The following is an 18674-nucleotide window of genomic DNA, read 5'->3' as shown; positions in this document are numbered from 1 at the left end:
ATCCTGCACGCACAGGATAGCCGCCACCCCACCCCCCACCCCCCCACATCCAACAAAGTTCATCAGGACAATAATGCCCTGGTTGAAATACCCTACTCCTGGAGGAAAATTGCTAGATAATAAATAAGCTGCAGTCACCTTTAGCCTTTTGCCACATTGCTCTTCAAAGTGTAAAAGTGTGGACTCATTATCTTTTCACTGTAGCTAGTTTCTTTGTCACTTATTTAAATGATTATATTATTCTTGTATTGAGGTTACTGTCCTACTTATTTTAGGCGTGGCATACATGGAATGTTCCCCCTCCATTTGGCAGCTTTAAGTGGTTTTTCAGATTGCTGCAGGAAACTTCTTTCTTCTGGTAAGTGGAACCATTACAGACTGATTCTCCTTTTTTTTTTTTTTTTTTTTTTTGTGTGTGTGTCTCCACAAAATCCCCCAAAATTTAATCTCTTTATCCTGCTTTCCCAAAATTACTTATAGATATGTCCAAATGTGAATCATTTATTAAGTCCTCTTAGAAGATGTTGGGTTCTTTAATTTTAACATTCAATTTTCTCTTCACATCTGGGAAAGGTTTTATCTTTCAGGGATTTCCTTCTTTCTGTTAGTGGGGGAATGGGTTGTAGAATATTTCTAGAGCAGTTTCTGTTCGTTGGATGGTAGTTTTCTTGTATTGTCCCTTTATGCCTAGAAACAGTATCTTCATTTGCATGCTCCTTTTTTAGGAGCTGATAGCCATTCTATAATGTCTCCCAGGTTTGTGAAATATTTATACCATATCTAATTACTGTGTTAAAATACCATAATCATAGTCCGTTTGAAACAAAACAGGGTCTATAGCTTTCTATAAACATTACAAAACTATGATCCTTATTAAATGCATAGAATTACTGAATATATATGATTTCATTGATTTTAAAGGATAGTCTGTTTCTCAGAGTGTTGAAGTTGAACATATTTTGTATGTTAATACTCACGATTACCGAAAGAATTACGGGAAAGTTTCAGTGAAAATTAACATTTTGTGTGAGACAACACTTCTTTTTTCTTAGTAATTTTTTAAGTTAATTCTACTTTAAGTCTTTAAAAGTTTGTGTATTTCCACAAGTATTCACAAACCCATTTATCTATGAAAGAGAAGTCTAAAATTTCTCCTCAGTGTTAGAAATAGTCCACAGATAGCAGAGCACCTATGGCTTCTTTTAAAAACAACTGTACTAAGAGATAGTTCACATAACATACATTTCACCCATTTAAAGTATATAGTTCAGTGTTTGTTGGTATAGTCGCAGAGATGTGTGACCATCACTAGAGTCGGGTTTAGAACATTCTCATCCTCTTGTTAGCAGTCAGTCCCCATTTCCTCCTGCCTCTCCCTAAGCAATCATTACATTCCGTCTCTATAAATTTGCCTGTTCTGGATAGTTCATAGAAATGGTCACCCAAGATGTGGTCTTTTCTGTTACTTAGCCAAATGTTCTCAAGGATCATCCATATTATAACATGTGTCAGTACTTTGTTGTTGTTGTTGTTGTTGTTGTTTTATTGTTGAATAATATTCCATTGTATCCTGTGGCGCTTTTTTTTAGTGTTTATTTATTTTGAGACAGAGAGAATCCCAAGCAGGCTCTACGCTGTCAGCACAGAGCCTGACGTGAGGCTCAATATCATGAGCTATGAGATCATGACCTGAGCCTAAATCAAGTATTGGACGCTCAACCAACTAAGCATTGTATCCTATGGCTTTTAAACAAGTATGCCAGCACTTGTCCTAAAACTCCCAGTCCTCTAGAGGCATATTTTGGTAGTATTAGACATTATTAAGCTATTTTCAATAATTTTGTGCCTGTTTGTAATTCAGTTTTGTTTGAGATTGTGGTGTATGTGACACTTGACATTTCTTGACTTAGAACTTTAGTATGAAGTAACATATCTATGATACTATATAAGATATATCCATTTTTACAGGATTTGACATAGATACCCCAGATGATTTTGGCAGGACCTGTCTACATGCAGCTGCAGCTGGAGGGTATGTTAACAAAATTTTTACTTTTTAAAGAAGAAGGTAGTTGGTTGTGCCAGTTTTTTCTCTTCTCTTTGTTTCTCTTTATTAGTTCTGAGCTGCCTCAAAATAGAAAACAAACTGTAATAAGAGTGGTTTGGGAGAAGAAAAGTCCAGGATAGTAGAAAATGCTTTTTTTTCAATCTTCCACCTGAGTCATAAATTGTGATTGGGAGAGATAGAGCGAAACTGTAAAAGGAACTATTGCTTTCTATCAGAGAAAAATTATTTCTGGATAAGTGAAAAGAATATATGTCTTCAAATGAGAGCCAGCAAAACATTTAGAGATGTTTTGAGTAATATTAGTGTTCTTTGGGAAAGTATTTGGGGCTTTTTGGTCATAATTTTAGGGAAAAAAGTGTTGATGGTTTGTTTATGTCTTACCTCTACTCAGCGCTAATATATAGGAAGAAGAAAATTTGAGATTGAAAGATTTTGGACAAAGTTTTAAATACTACTCCTACGGGAAAACAGGCTGTTGGTTTGAATAAACAAGCTTCAGTTAAAACTCTTGGTCTCTGAAGCATGCTGCTAATCTAATGTTTCTGATCGTTTAGATCCTAAATCTATAATAAGCCATTTAATTCATGATGATTTATCAAAAACATCATTTATAAGAATTTTATTCCTGATAATAATTCCTTAATAATTCCCAGTGGTTTCAGATGACAAGTGTGCTGAACCAAGACTGCCACTAGGTCAGTCTCAGTTCCAGAGATGGATTGTGAACTATTATGACTGGGTCCTCTTGTTCTTCCAAGGTCACCAAAGAACCTTCCAGTTAAAAGCTAGCTTCCGTGTTACTTGCCTCCACAGAGAGGGACAAAAGAAAACATGAGTATCTGATCACTTGGCAGTCACAGTTTTTATTGTAATGTAGTAAGTTGATGTTCTGGTTTTTGAAAATGAAATTATAGAAATATCCACACATGTACTCCCCTGTAATTTTAACTAAGGAAACATCTAAGCAATTATAGTATAGGAGAAAATAAGGAAAGCATCTTGGAATGTTATCTGTGTTATCAGGTTTAATTTTTTTTTTTTGCCCATTTTCATTTATTTTGGTATTAAAAACCACTTAAATTTAAACCATTCCATTAAAAGCATGTTGTTTGAAGTTTGTTTTAAAGGTTCCTAAAAACTCTCAGGAAAACTACAAATGTGAACTTTCTTTTAAATAGCGGTTAAACGTGATTCATTTGTTATTTCCTATCAACGTGCCGATCAATATGTGTGTACCTAACTTTTAAAAATTCTAGATGAGGTGAATTTTAATGTTTTAATTTTTATAAAATATAAATCATGTTATTCACTTTACCTTCACTTGAATGAAAGCATGCTTTGATACTTATTTAAACCTACCAATTTCATTTTAAAATTATTGACAATTAAGTCTTATAACTGTATTTTCCCATCTAGGAATTTGGAGTGCCTAAACCTTCTGCTGAATACTGGTGCAGACTTCAACAAAAAGGACAAATTTGGGAGGTACGGTGTGATATAGTTCCTCTATAGAACGTAATTAATGTTATTTACTTAATGAGTAGCATGACCTTCTAACTGGCTTCTGAGAATTAACTGAACCGTTCAGTATCATTTGCATTGTGATCACGATTGAGAAGCCCAAATAAGTCAGTAACTTCTAAATACTCATTTTTACCCACAGTCGTCTTCCACTTGGGCCCCTGCCACAGCCCCAGGCTACCAGGTCTACCTTATGAGCACCTCTGTATATCTTGGTATCATTCCTCCTCCTCCCATATTTATACCATGAAAATGTAAACCCCCATGGTGCCTGAGTTCCTTCAAGAAACTCATAAGACCCAGAACTCAGTAATACATTTCTCCTTCCCCATAAGTCATTTCATGGTCATTTCCCCTATGGGGAAATAGGTTATAAATATATATGAAATTTTTGTTCTCCCGTGTAAACATACACACATAACAACACATCCACACATACCCCTTCATATGACTGGTAGGAAAGCACCTGTGAAGTGACAGTCTCTTTGTAGTCTTTTTAGCTAATCCTTATTCTCACTGTGTAGCCCCAGGCCTCTTTGTGACTAGCATTCATGGTAGCAGTACTTATATCCACCACGACCTGCGAAGTTATTTCGAGTAGGAGTTGATACAGCATGTGCTAAAGCCATACAGGAAATGATGGAAGGCAGTTCACATTGGTTTAAAAAACAGAAGTGGAGGGGTGCCTGGGTGGCTCAGCCAGTTAAGTATCCAACTCTTAATCTCACAGTTCAGGTCTTGATCTCAGGGTTGAGTTCGAGCCCCATGTGGGGCTCTGTGCTGGGCATGAAGCCTACTTTAAAAAATAAAAGTGGCAGTGCAAAAAAGGTTGTGTGTCTTGAGAATTATATCAAAGTACATGACAAGAAAGAGTGTGTGTCAGAAGGAAATGTGTGGATGTATGTCAGTGCATGTGATGGGCCAGTACAGAAGTAAACAGAATTATGTATGGTAGGGAATCAGAAATGCACAGAAGAAAAAAAAAAACTACTTGACTCCATAATTACTTTGAGGAATAGACTGCTCTCATAGGCTTACTAATAGAAAGAACTAATGACCTGCAAAATCAAAAATCACTTTGGCTTTGCAATGCAATATTTTTACAGCCAATTTGCTTTTATAATTGTACTGTAATCCATCTTGTATTAGTTAATTTGTAGTACTTGAAGAGTTTTTTACTACAGATGCAGAGAGGGCCTCGGAAGCATATTCTGAGTTTAGAAGCTTGAAAGTAATTCAGGGTTAACTGTATTTCTTAAAATGCGATTACTACAGTATATTGTTATCCAATAAAGTAAAATAATGTTTTACTGTCATCTCACTCAGTAAATGTTTTAGAAGAGATTATACCATGAAGACTCTGGACTGTATTTACCTTCACTTTGTTTTTGTTTTTTTGTTTTTTTTTTTTTTCTCTCCTCCTCCCCCCCCTCCTTTTTTTTTTTTTTTTTTTTTTTTAAAGTGAAAAGTCATGGGATCATCATAGAGTTGTAATCCAAAGACTAGGGACTCCTAACTTTAGTAACATTCTGTTGCATTTCAGTAACTGAGATGAAAATGGCTACAAATAAATATTCATTCTTTAGAAATTAAAAACAGTACTCTAGCTCTTCTGAATAGTGAACAATATGCATTTTTTGCTTAAGAATCCTGTTATTACTGTGCACCTTTACTGTATACTTTACAACTGGGCATTCTTTTAAATGCTTCTATGTTTCTCTTTATTCTTCTACTGAGACAGGAGTAGACGTTTCTTCTACCTCTGTACTGCAAAACATTTTATTAGTATAAGAAAAGCCTTGTTAAAATGAAAGTTTTGAAGTTTCTGAGCAGAATATGAAGGTATCTGTGATATACTCAAAAGACTAGAATTGTTACTGTGGGGACCATGAAATAATTTAACTGTGTTTCTGTTTTATTCCCTATTCTTAGAGGTTCTCTGCCATCTTACTTTCTTCAGCTGGCTTTCTGTCCAGCCTTCCAAAAGACTTAGTATATGGCAGAAATCAATCTCAGGCTCACTATAAATACATTATTTGTAACTGGGTCAAGTAAGAGTAAGCTCTTGTTTACTGGTATATGTCCCTGGCTTTTATTTTTCTGATATTAACTTGGGCACAAAAGATCTCCACTTCACTATGCTGCTGCCAACTGCAATTACCAGTGCCTGTTTGCTCTTGTGGGATCAGGAGCAAGTGTGAATGACCTTGATGAAAGAGGATGCACACCCCTGCACTATGCAGCTACATCAGACACAGATGGCAAGTAAGTATCATGTGGTGAGAATGAAGGATTGTTTCTATAAACCAGCATCTTCCATGTGGATGGCTGTTGGTTTTTTATGCAATTTTATATTTTCTTTTTGTACTTTTTTTTAGTCTCTGGTGTGGGAAATAAATTGGTTTCATAATTATTCCTAAATCATAGTTTACTACCTATTTCTACTCAGCAACCTGCCTTATTGACTGGTCTGGTAGAAGAAAGATAAAGGCCTCTTGTCGTCCTCTCTGCCAAAAGCACATCTCAATATCACCTCCGTGTTTTTTCCCTCTGACTTCTCAGAGGCAGCAGCCTTGAGTTTATCGTAGGGAAAGGGAAGGAGAAGAGAGATGGCCAATGCCAACAGAAGATGGGGCAGAGATTGGAATACCAGTATCCGTCAGAGGTAGAGAGTTTATATTTGTAAGAGACCCTTATAAATTGGTATCCAATAAGGGAGTAACCAAACGCAGAATCTGACATGTAGTTGTTGCTAAATATTACTTAAATAAGTAAATGAGATAATAGGCTAACTAAATATTGGCCAAGAATGACTGAATAAGAACAAAGGATTGAGAGATGTGTAAATTATTTTTATAATTAATGTTCAGCTAAAGTTGATCAGAACTGTTTATAGTACCTTATATATATTGCCTTCTTGGAAAAAAATAACCTCCTTGGAGACCGTGATCTTCAGTCTGTGGTATTCTCCATGTGTCTGGGTCAGTTAAGAGCAAAAATAACCTTAAGAAAAAATAAATAGTGATTCTTAGTGAAGGATTTTATAAAATATATGTCAAGGAAGTCTTATTTAACATAGAACTATTTCTTTGGTTTTTACTATTTGCTTTTTACCCTCAAAATAAAAAGCATAATTTGATGGTATTATTCACAAATGTTAATTTGTTATAAATTTTATAACTGATATCAAAGCCATTTCTATCAGTAGCACTTTGTTATGTTGGTTTATAGCTAAAACTCTAATCTTGAAAGCACTAGTAAAATGTACTTTTTGTTTACAACAATATATAGCTTTGTACAATTTCATATATACCCAGAATAGTTAGGTACAGATAGATTTTGGGAGAAGTTAAATTATTTGACTATGTTTTTAGGTAGTGCCTCTTCAAAGAAAGAAAATCTATGGTAAAGACTTTGTAAATAAGAAAGTATTTTGGTAAATTTGGATAAAATAGATCATCCTCTGATTTATAAATTTTATACTTTCAGGATTCGATTTATAGATTTTCTTGAAATAGGTTATGCCTAAAATGACTATATCACTACCAATAATCCTTTACCATTGCTCCCACAGACTGGTTATTGGGTGTTGCTCAGCAGAATCTACATAAATTCCACTGAGAGGTCACACACATAAACACACACACATGCACATTGAGATTACCCAAAGTTCTCCTGCCCTTAGAAAATTACATTAAATGTTACTTCTTGCACAAAAATCAAAAGAGCAACAGTGTTCAGCCCATACTGTTTAGGATTTGTGGTTTTATTTTAAGCCAATGTACTGTTTCTTTAGAGGTGTACTACTACTAAAGTGAATTAAATCATTAGTTTTCTCATGCCATATAAATGGTTTAGAGCCATAGCTACTAATACTTATTGCTTAAACGTTTAATTCTCAGTGTCTACACCAAGCAGCCTAATGTATAGAAAGAACATGAGCTTTGGGGTCCAAAAGACCCAGTCTAAATCTTGGAGTTTCTATATTTTACCTCTTTGAGCCTGAGCAAGTAATTGCCAAGCAAAATCTTCTTTATCTGTAAGATTAGAAAGAAATGTACTTCTTAGAATTGTGGGGAAAACTGAGATCATGGGTATAAAAGAATCTAGCACTGTTTCTTAGAGCCTCTGTTTCCTTAAAGAATCAGAATCCCAGAGATCCTGTTTAATGCCATCATTTATTGACTCAGTGATTTGTTCCCTGAGAACTTTGTGGAAGCTATAAGCCACAGTAACCATTTTAGGATACCAGAGGCATCCTTTCAATAAGTGATTGTTTTGGAGGCTTAAATAGTAGCATTAAAGATTTATTTTTCTAAGTTGTGCTCATTTAATTCCCAGGTATAGGTCGAATAATAAGAGAATTTGGCATGATTTCATATATAATTCTGGCAAAGCAAGTATGAAATATTTTCTTAAAGAAAACACAAAATCCCATAGTTTCATATTACTATTATTCAGTAATAAGTGTTGCTTTGTTTTTTTGATGATGACTTACTAATTTCCTATCAGCACCCCCAGGGAAAGTTATTTATATTTTGGAATTTTTGATACCTGACGTTGGTTTTCTGCTATCCAAGAGCGATATAAGTATTTATAACTCTCCTCTGCCTTAATGTCCCTCTGTCTTCAGTTTCAATAAATATTAGAAAAATACGTAAAATCTTTCTTGACTCATTCTACTCATTCTTTTAGTCACCCCCATTGTCCTAGTGTCTGCATTCTTTATAGACAGTCATGACTCAAATACATAGTTGCTGTCACAAGAAACATGTACTAAATATTAATTTAATGTACTAAATATTAATAAGTAAAATTCTCTTTGCCAGTTGAAGAGAAATAGGGCTGTCTTTGAGCAAGATGGTTAAGGATCTCCTCCATACCCATGTGGTATGTATAAGAGAAGGAAAAGATTGGGGGGGGGTGGTTTCTGATTATACATAAAGAAGAAATCCTCTTCATGCCTGTTCTCCTGAGATAACCACTATTAACCTGAATATTTCTGTGTGTGTATGTAGATCATTTCATGTCCATCATAGTCTAATCAAAGTTAAAGCCTTGGTATGTGCCTTTCCTTAGCCTTTTCTGTGTTCATGTAATTGTATATAAATGTTTTTATGAGTATATATATTTCACTGAGATCCACTTTTAAGGTGATAGTTGGCATTTTTCACAAAAATGGTGTATTTTGACTTCTAATATCATTGTTTTGAACTTTATATAAATGGCATCATACAGTTCTTTGTGTAGAAGCTTTATAATCTTTAGATTTCTTCCCAAGTACTTAATACTTTTATTGCCAAAATAAACCTATCTTTAAATTTCCTTTTGTTGTGGTACAGAGGAAATACATTTAGCTTTTGTACATGACTTTATATTCAGCAGGCTTGTGTAACTCATTTTGAAAATGTATGTAAGACAACATTGGGTTTGATAGTGGCTCTGCTACCTGTTGTGAGACTCGGGGCAAGTTACTTTACATCTCTCTACCCATTTTGTCTGTGAAATGGGGGAAATAGTCTGACCTAACTCAAATGGCCAAATAAGGTGTAGGGTATCTGAATGCCTAGAACAGTACCTCTAATCTTCCTGTAAAGATGAGCTGTGTTTTTTAAACTATGCTTGATATCTTTTTCTTTTTTCTTCTTTGATAAGAACAGACACTATTATACACCATAATGGGAGAAAATAGAGGAAGGAGGGCCTCTGGTAACAATGCCACATTCCCTGCCCCGGGCTGAGTGGGTCTTACCAAGAGCTCTGACCAGCCATGGGACTCATGGGTGGTAGGGGAAGAGTAGGTGAAATTTAAATAGTTCGAAATGTACTCTGGTTTAAATTATGTGCTTAACTGGAATGATACTTAATTTGTCTAACATATTAAATGAAGGAAACAAAATATGCAACAGTAAGAACAGTTTATTACTTAGCTGTTTCACCATGAATATTGCTCCAGGTTTTGCATACAGCTTATGTTAGGGGAAAGAGAGATTAAAGAGAATATTCATCTTAATTTTTTTGACTTGTATAAAATCAGTGTGTGTGCTAACTTACAATTTCAGAAAAAGGAAAATTAGACTTTCTCCCCTCCATTTTATTTGCAAATTAAATGTGAGGTCCAGATATTCGAGATCACATAATTTGTGGTTCAGTATTTTGTAAGTACCCAGGTTAAAGTATCACTCTAATTCATTAATTCCTGTGCTAAGGCATTTGGTAGCATGAAAGGAGCACTGGATAAAAAGAAAACCTAAGGTCTAGTCCTTGCTTTGCCATATGCTAGCCAAAAGATTTGGAACAAATGATTTGATTTTCGTGAGCCACAGTAATTTTTCCAGTTGTTAAAGGTAATGCTCATCTCACAAAGTAGTTAAGAAATTTTATATTGCTTAGCAAAATCTAAAAGACATGCCAGTAGAAGGAATTTTATCATTTTGAATCAACTGTTAGCCTTTGTTTTGTTACAGGAGACCAATTATCTGAATAATGTGAATGTAAAAAATAATAAATAATATGATAAGAACTACCTACTGCATCTGTAACACTTAAATTATTTGAAACCATTCACTGCTTGGAAGGCAGCTACGCTCACCGCTATACCACCAACACTGCACTAATGCTGTATATTTGGACTAGTCACTATGGATAATGCCTTGAGATGTGCTTTCCTACTTCAGAAAGTAAACATGAACTTACCTACTTGTTTTGCCTTCCTTAAATAAATCTTTTTTTCAGTACTCATATATCAGCAAGTTATCTTAAAATAGTTTGTTCCACGGATAGAATCTTCCTGGTACTCAGGTCTCGGGAGAACTATTTCTGCTCTCTCGCTCTCTCTCTCTCTCTCTCTCTCTCTCTCTCTCACCTAGAGAACTTGATTAAAGATAGATATGCCCTTGTGTGAAATGTTTGTGCCTGCAAAGCAGTGAGACTGTCCTCCAGCCCTGCAGATCTTTTATGCATTCCAGTGAGCATTGACCTCTGAGTTGGATACCTAGGAAAACTGGATACAGTTTATGCCCTGCCTAGAACAATTTGTACTGGCTCCTCAGAGCTAATTTATGAATACCAAAAAATACCAGTCTTCTTACCTTAGAGTCAGATTGAGTTTGTTTGTTTGTTTGTTTGTTTGTTTGTTTTAATCACAATGATACCCAGTTCACCATGTTTGACCAATAATTTTAGCTGTACATAAATATAAAAATCCCACTTAAAAGCATAGACATTTGCTACCATTGAGGATAGTATAATAAATATAGATTCTGCAAGTAATTCCTAGGGGATTGAAAGGATTTTAAGCAATTCAGTGTTAAAGAAATAAGGGTTGGCATTGAAAAGAATAGCCTGGGTAGATAATAGATAATATAGATAAGATATAGATGATAGTTATGTGTATGTATGATATAGTTACTGAAAGACCAATTACGTTGCTTTAGAGTTTTGTTTTTGTGTAACTTCAGTATGCTTTTGGAAACTCGAATTTTTTCATAGGTTTTTTTTTTTAATTTTTTGTGTATATTTAACATACAGTGTTAAATTAGTTTCAGGTGTACAATTTAGTGATTAAACTATTCCATACATTACCCATTGTTCATCATGACAAGTGCACTCCTTAAGGAAACTTCAATTTTTAACAAGGAATATTTGACTATAAATTTTCCCCCAGTAGTTGTATTAATATTTAGTTAATATTACAGTCAATATTGCAATATTAGACAAATTATCAATGAATAATTATGAACTTGGAATTTGAGCCTGAATGGAGTTTAGCTTCCTTAGTTGGATTTCTGCCCTCCCCCCCATCTGTCAAATGAATAAACAGAGGCCATTTCACCATAAAGTTGAAATTTCTATTTGATTTGTTCAAGATCACTAGTATATAACAAGTTCTATGGACAGATCTTTTCATTTCTAATTCAGTGCTCTTTGTTGCTGCAGTAACAATAACATGTAATAAAATTGTAACAAGTCATGAACCATATGATGCCTTTGAAAATTATTTTTCTCATGTTTTAATAGCACAGAAATGAAGTAAATCTACCATGGGAAGGTCTTTCTTGTTACCACCATACCACTTTCTACTGAGAACACCCTTCTCAGTCCTCTGATTCGAGATCATTGAAATCTGACCTTGTTTTCCTGAGATTTTTTTTTTATATCCTTTCTTCAGCTTCCTAATGAGATCTTACACTCACTGTGTGTTCCAGATACGTCAGCAGTAATATTGCCAACATTGGATGTTCACCACCACTAAGTTTAATCCTGTCAGATATTGTTTGAGTGGAATAGGTGGTGCCATACATAGTGACTGTGTAAAAGACAGCCCGCAGGTACACTGAGCTTATTGACAGACTCTGGAGATACACACTCTGAATGAATTTTCTTCATTCTTAGGAACATCTTGCTTGTATTCTTACGATAGTTACAGTCAATGTCATTTAAAGATAAATTTATGTAGTGTAGATATATTTATGATTTTTACATTACTCAAGAAAAGAATTGTAAGAAATTGTAATTGTAAAAAAATAGTTTTTGGTTGCAGGCTGTTTTAATCCTTGGTAAAATGCAAGATTTAGAATTTTGAATGTGTTATTACTATATATAGGTGCCTGGAATACTTATTAAGAAATGATGCAAATCCAGGGATCCGTGACAAGCAAGGATACAATGCAGTTCATTATTCAGCTGCTTATGGTCACCGTCTATGTCTTCAGCTGGTAAGATTCCTGAATTCTTGTGGAAGGGCTAATGTGATTTTATATTCTAATAACATAATGAAAATGAGAATAAATGAATCAAGATACAAACTCTATCACTTTTTAATATTTTTAGAACCTATATACCTCTTAAATTCATACTTGCTTGCCTCAGTATCTTGCGTTCCCTTTTCCCTTTCAAAAAGAAAGAGAAGGGGAAGTGGGTGATGGGCATTGAGGAGGGCACCTGTTGGGATGAGCACTGGGTGTTGTATGGAAACCAATTTGACAATAAGTTTCATACTTTAAAAAAAAAAAAAAAGGGGAAGGAGAAAATTAGATCTCTGGAGAGGGCTACTTATTGTCCTTCCCTTATATTACCACATCACATTGGTGTAGCATTTCTCTTCCTTTAAATAAATGTTTTCTAGAAATTTCTAAAGAACTGTAACCATGTCTTCTGTGAGAGGAGGCCTTTTTTCCCACATATTTAGAGTTCTGAAAAGCCCGTTCTTTTTACAGCCTCTCCTGGTAGGGGAGACAATACTGCAAAGGAACTTTTTATTTCAGTTATGGTCTCATCCTTGAATATATGCACCATTCACTCCATTTTGCCAAATCAAAGACAAGTTAAAAGATTCTCAAGTGTGTAACAAATGCTTCAAGTTAAAGGTTTCTTTATTTAGATTTACCTTATAAATTGTATTAAACTTTGCTTCCCCTCAAAGAGAGTGAGTATTAAAGATTGAAAAAGCAGGTTGACATATTCAATATAGCACTTAAAACCTGCTATCAGAAATAACAGGTATTATCTTAGGTTACTATGTATCTTGTAGACTAATATCTTAGACCCATGAATGTAGATTTGTGGTCTGTTATACACTTGTTTATTTAAAAGACTCAATCTTGGGAGACAAAGGAAGCACAAGTTCAGAATAGAATTTAACAGAAGCCTTGTATAAATAGACCTGTAGTTAACATTTATCTCTAATATATATGAATACTTCCTAAGCTAAATATTCTTATTTTAAATTTTATTTCAGATTGCAAACGAAACTCCTTTAGATGTTGTAAGTAATAATGAATATCCCCTTTACTATTCAGAGTATTATTTCTTTGCTCTCACTAGAGCTGAAGCCTGTCTTACACATTCCTAAGAACAAACATAGTGACAGAAATCATATGTGCAGGGGATGGGAAGGGGTTCTTACTTGGTGGTGAGTAAATAGCATTTCCCTCAAGCTAGTTTATAGCCCTCCCTCAGAGTTCTTATTCTGTGGTACTTACCACACATGCATGATGATCTATTGTGTAAGGTTGCTGAGTGGAGTTTTTCATAATATAATGGACTAAGATTTTAAAATACAATGGTTCAAGTGTCAATTTTTACTCTAAAATTGATTTAAACTTGGGGGAGAGGGAGCAGGAATAACTGCTAGAATATATCCAAAAGTACCATTTCTGACATTTCAAACGCTTTTCCTTCCCAGTTAATGGAAACCTCGGGGACAGACATGCTGAGTGATTCAGACAATAGAGCGACAATAAGCCCTTTACATTTGGCTGTGAGTACTACCTTCACAGCCAACTTGATGGCTGGTTTACTGAAAATATCTCATATATGTTTGTTTGACTCAAACTAGTACCCATGTATGATGATCATGAAATTAAAACTTAAGAATTTTTTTTTAATTCAGAGACTTCTTGAGTGCACTTTGTTATGTTTTGTTTTATTAAAAAAAAAAAAAAAAAAAAAAAAAAATTGTGGTCTTTGGATTTCCCGCAAAGGCCTACTCTACTCTAAGGGAGAGAATAGGGGCGCCTGGGTGGCTTGGTCGGTTGAGCGGCCGACTTCGGCTCAGGTCATTATCTCACGGTCCATGAGTTCGAGCCCCGCATCAGGCTCTGTGCTGACAGCTCAGAGCCTGGAGCCTGTTTCAGATTCTGTGTCTCCCTCTCTCTCTGCCCCTCCCCTGTTCATGCTCTGTCTCTGTCTCAAAAATTAATAAACGTTAAAAAAATTAAAAAAAAAAAAAAAATAAGGGAGAGAATATACCTATGATGTGAATTTAAAAAAACACTGCCCTAAAGGAATGGCTTCTAACTTGCTAAACAGAACTGTATTTTCTGTGGTATTTCTACAACTTTTTGCTTACTTTTTGATCTTGGAGCACTAAGTGTGTGCTCACTGGTCCTTCAGTTACTCATGCTATAGGATTTGGGACACCTGGGTGGTTCAGTCAGTTAAGTGTCCACTCTTGGTTTTGGCTCAGGTCGTTGTCTCGCAGTTCATGAGATCGAGCGCTGTGTCTGGCTCCATGATGACAGTGCAGAGCCTGCTTGGGATTCTCTGTCTCCCTCTCTGTGCCCCCCCCCTCAAAAATAAATAAACTTATAAAAAAAAGAAACCTCTGGATTTTTCCTCTTAATGATTAGTCCCTAAGAGGAGAAGGTTAGCGAAGTGTAACAATTCTTTAAATCAAATGTGGAAATGAATTACTTTAGGAAATTTCAAGCAGGGCCCAGTCTAGTTCTTTTTGTGCTACAAGAAGAGTCTATTTTTGGAACAGAGCACATTAACAGTTGTTGGGGGTGAGAAAGAGACTAAGAGTCAGGAGACTCCGATATAGTCACCAGCTTTTTGGGAGACTTCTGGTTTTAAATATAGTAAAATGCTTATAAGGAGGGTGTATACTTAAGTTAATGGATCACTACAAGTTCAGTGATCCATTTAATTGTTTCTTCTTATATATGCTATTATTTTTTATAATATTCTCCTTGCGTATTTCGTAACACCAACACACGTTCATTGAATTTTCTTGCCCTTTTCCCCACTAGTACTTCCTGCCATTTCCTAAATAACTAGGGAGGCATGCTGCAGCTTCTTGCTTCCTTGCCCTGTGGATCTTTGGAAATACTATGTACTCTCCCAGACGTGCCCAGTAAATAAGTCCTGTGAAAGGGCAAAGCCAGCGTGGAGAAAACAGCCATTTTACTGTTGGTGGCGAGAGATGCAGTCTGAGCAGATGGCAAGGCAGTTCTTCCTGCTCCGTCACCACCATTCTTACACTAGCACTGTCCCTTCCCATCTACTAGGTGCCACACTAAGCATTTTGCCAAGTTTATGAATACGTTACCTCAGAAACTATAGGTTTTTTGTTTTGGGGTGGGGGCGGTTGCTAGGTTTTTACTCCATGGCTATTATGAATAGTGGTACAAAATATGAACATGGCTATGCTAAATAGTGGTTTTAAGCTGAAATGGAACCAATTTTGTTAAAATTTAGTAAATTAGGCTCAGTGAACTGTGATTATATCACCACTTTCACATTATATATCTGTTCCTAGGAGGTTTTCAGAAATGACTCGAAGTGCTTTTTTACCCTTCCAAACTCACCCCATCCAAGACACCTTAATGCTGTGAAAACACACCAGCTTGAGGCTTAAGGAAACTGGTCTCGGTTCTTATCTTTGTACATACTGTGTATACAAATTCGTTGTCTCAGTCCTATACAAGGACATCCTGACGGGAGGCTCTCTGGCAACTCGTCATGGCTTCTTGTCATCCTTATTGTGTCTCTTCTTGTTATACACTCCTAGTGTCTTATGCATATGGTGTATCTCTCACATTTCTTTCTGTTAATAGCATCATCTCATTGACCAGGTTATTACGGAACAAGATTAGATGTGATCCTAGGATGGTAGAGTTCCATAATCTCCAGTTACTTTAATCTTCGAGGTGGTCAAGAAACTCTGTAGGTAGTGAGAAACATCAAAGAGACCAGTAAGGCCCAGAGCAACTTTACCTCTTTCTGGTACTTTCCGACATTTTCTGCAAGAAATAACTTTACAGCCCTTTGCTGCAGTGTGGGGCCCATTTCTGGCTAAGTGGATATTTTCAGATTTAGCTCAAGTATGGTACAATTTTACATTTTTCAGTTCCCAGTGAAAAGTTCACCTGTGATAACAAACTGCTAAGCTGTAGGTCTGAATGGTGTCAGAAATGACTTGTAAAAGTCCTTTAGCTACAAAGTGGTAATATGAGTGAACTAGAGACAACATTCGTTTTGTGCCAGAACTGGGTCTTGTTAATTGCTTTAGGTCTTGCTCAGCATCTAGTCCAACGAGAGTAATAGATGTTCAGTTGATATGTTGGTTTTTGAAATGAATTACCTGGAAAGCTTCTTCCTCAACTGTGATAAAGAAGAGGACTTCATTCTGACAAATCTTTAAAAATTTTTGTGTTCTCTTTGTACAGCTAAGACAGAACTTGGCACATAGCAGTTACTCGAGCCAGATTTAGTCTGTCTGTTTTTGTGCTAAAACAAATGTTTATTTTTTTAGATATAGCATGTTATGAGGTAAGGATAGTTATTTTAATTTGAGAAATCAGAAGACTTAAGTATTAACTTCAGTTGCTGGCCATCTCTATAATTTAAGTATAGTCAAATTTTATCAGGGAGTTAAGTGGAGCACTGAATTGTGATTAAGAACACAGGCTTTGAGGGGTGCCTGGGTGACTCAATCAGTTAAGCGTGCGACTTTGACTCAGGTCATGATCTCACAGTTCGTGAGTTTGAGCCCCGCGTCGGGCTCTGTGTTGACAGCTCAGAGCCTGGAACCTGCTTTGGATTCTGTGTCTGTTTCCCTCTCTCTCTGCCCCTCCTCCCCCGCTTATGCTCTGTCTCTCTCTTTCTCAAAAATAAATAAACATTAAAAAAAAAAAAAAAAACTTTTAAAAGAAGAAAAAAAGAACACAGGCTTTGGAATTATAGACTTAGGTTGAAAGTTTTAATTGGATCTGTGTTACACTTTCATTGAATGCTATGAATCAGAAAGTTGTATACTAGTGATAAAATCACCTGTCATTTGAACATTTATTTTCTGCAGTATACCTGTTCTCTAACATATACTCTAACGTTGTACTATTTGGTTATTAGAAATACTTACAGTTAAGTTTTCTGAATTCTCAATAATGCAAGTTTTGGATTATCTCAAATATAATAATAATGTGAAGACAAGTTTACTTCCTTTGTTTTCAAAGACATCTGAGAAGTCAGTCTAAATATGTATTTTTTTAATTTATATTTTTATTTATTCCTAGGCCTATCATGGTCACCACCAAGCACTGGAAGTGTTGGTACAGTCTTTGTTAGATCTTGATGTGAGAAACAGTAGTGGAAGAACACCCTTAGATCTTGCAGCCTTTAAGGGCCATGTTGAATGTGTGGATGTACTCATTAATCAGGGAGCCTCCATTTTAGTAAAAGATTACGTTTTGAAGAGAACACCTATACATGCAGCAGGTATGTCAAATATTACGCATGATTTTATTTACCACTTTCTAATACTCTTTTCTTTTTCAATTTTTCATATGTTATACTCCTGGTAATTATTTTAATAATCTTGACTTTGAGGGGCGCCTGGGTGGCGCAGTCGGTTAAGCGTCCGACTTCAGCCAGGTCACGATCTCGCGGTCTGTGAGTTCGAGCCCCGCGTCAGGCTCTGGGCTGATGGCTCGGAGCCTGGAGCCTGTTTCCGATTCTGTGTCTCCCTCTCTCTCTGCCCCTCCCCCGTTCATGCTCTGTCTCTCTCTGTCCCAAAAATAAATAAAAAACGTTGAAAAAAAAAATTTAAAAAAAAAAAAAAAAAAAATAATCTTGACTTTGAAAGGTCGAATGATTTTTCTCTCAGGGAAAAGCCAACAGCAAGATTATAATTGCTTTAAAAAATCATTGTCTACCTTAGAAGTTGGATTTATGTAATAGTCTAACTTCTGAAGTACTTTATCAACAAAACAATACAATATTTTTTACTTCTTTTTGATGGAAATTATTTTGGATTAGTATGTGCTTTCATTTAACGGTTAACAATTTTTGACTTATTGTACCAGAGTACTACATTTAACGTGTATTCACACAGGAGTTATAGAGCACCTACTTTATGCAAGATCTACTCCACGGTGTGATTTTGTGATGTTGCAAATGTGTCAGAATGCAAAATTGTGTAACCATGTCATTGTGAGGACTTGGTAGCTGTGTATGTCTAGCAGATACAAATTCCTGACTCTCCACAGGAATTACTACAAGTCAGTATTCATTTTAAATAACTAAGACTAGGGGTGTCTGGGTGGCTCAGTCGGTTAAACGTCCAACTAGAGCTCAGATCACGACCTCAGGGTTCATGAGTTCGAGCCCCGCATTGGGCTGTCTACTGACAGTGCGGAGCCTGTGTCAGATCCTCTGTCCCCCTCTCTCTACCCCTTCTCCTCTCTCTCTCTTTCTCTTTGAAAAATAAAAGCATTTAAAAAATTAAAAACTAAATACATAAATATAAAAATAAATAAACTAACTTAAAAAAGGGTAGGAGGTGCCTGGGTGGCTCAGTGGG

General features: G+C 35.7%; 1 protein-coding gene across 9 annotated transcripts in view; it reads left to right on the top strand.

The window, feature by feature from the left end:
• Positions 1-18674, top strand: part of ANKRD28 (ankyrin repeat domain 28) — a 197312-nt gene that overhangs the window by 155433 nt on the left and 23205 nt on the right. For all 9 annotated transcript variants that reach the window (XM_019435873.2, XM_019435897.2, XM_019435841.2 and 6 more), the window contains 8 exons: positions 276-358; positions 1969-2032; positions 3485-3553; positions 5714-5854; positions 12195-12306; positions 13329-13355; positions 13776-13850; positions 17389-17590. In XM_019435873.2, the coding sequence (XP_019291418.1) occupies positions 276-358; positions 1969-2032; positions 3485-3553; positions 5714-5854; positions 12195-12306; positions 13329-13355; positions 13776-13850; positions 17389-17590 (773 nt within the window). The remainder of the gene's footprint in view (positions 1-275; positions 359-1968; positions 2033-3484; positions 3554-5713; positions 5855-12194; positions 12307-13328; positions 13356-13775; positions 13851-17388; positions 17591-18674) is intronic.

Source organism: Panthera pardus, unplaced genomic scaffold (assembly GCF_024362965.1).
Source record: "Panthera pardus isolate Hobbes unplaced genomic scaffold, ASM2436296v1 HiC_scaffold_16, whole genome shotgun sequence".
In the NCBI taxonomy this organism is placed as follows: Eukaryota; Metazoa; Chordata; class Mammalia; order Carnivora; family Felidae; genus Panthera; species Panthera pardus.
Note: the sequence above shows the minus strand (reverse complement) of the source record. Positions and strands in the feature narration are given on the sequence as shown.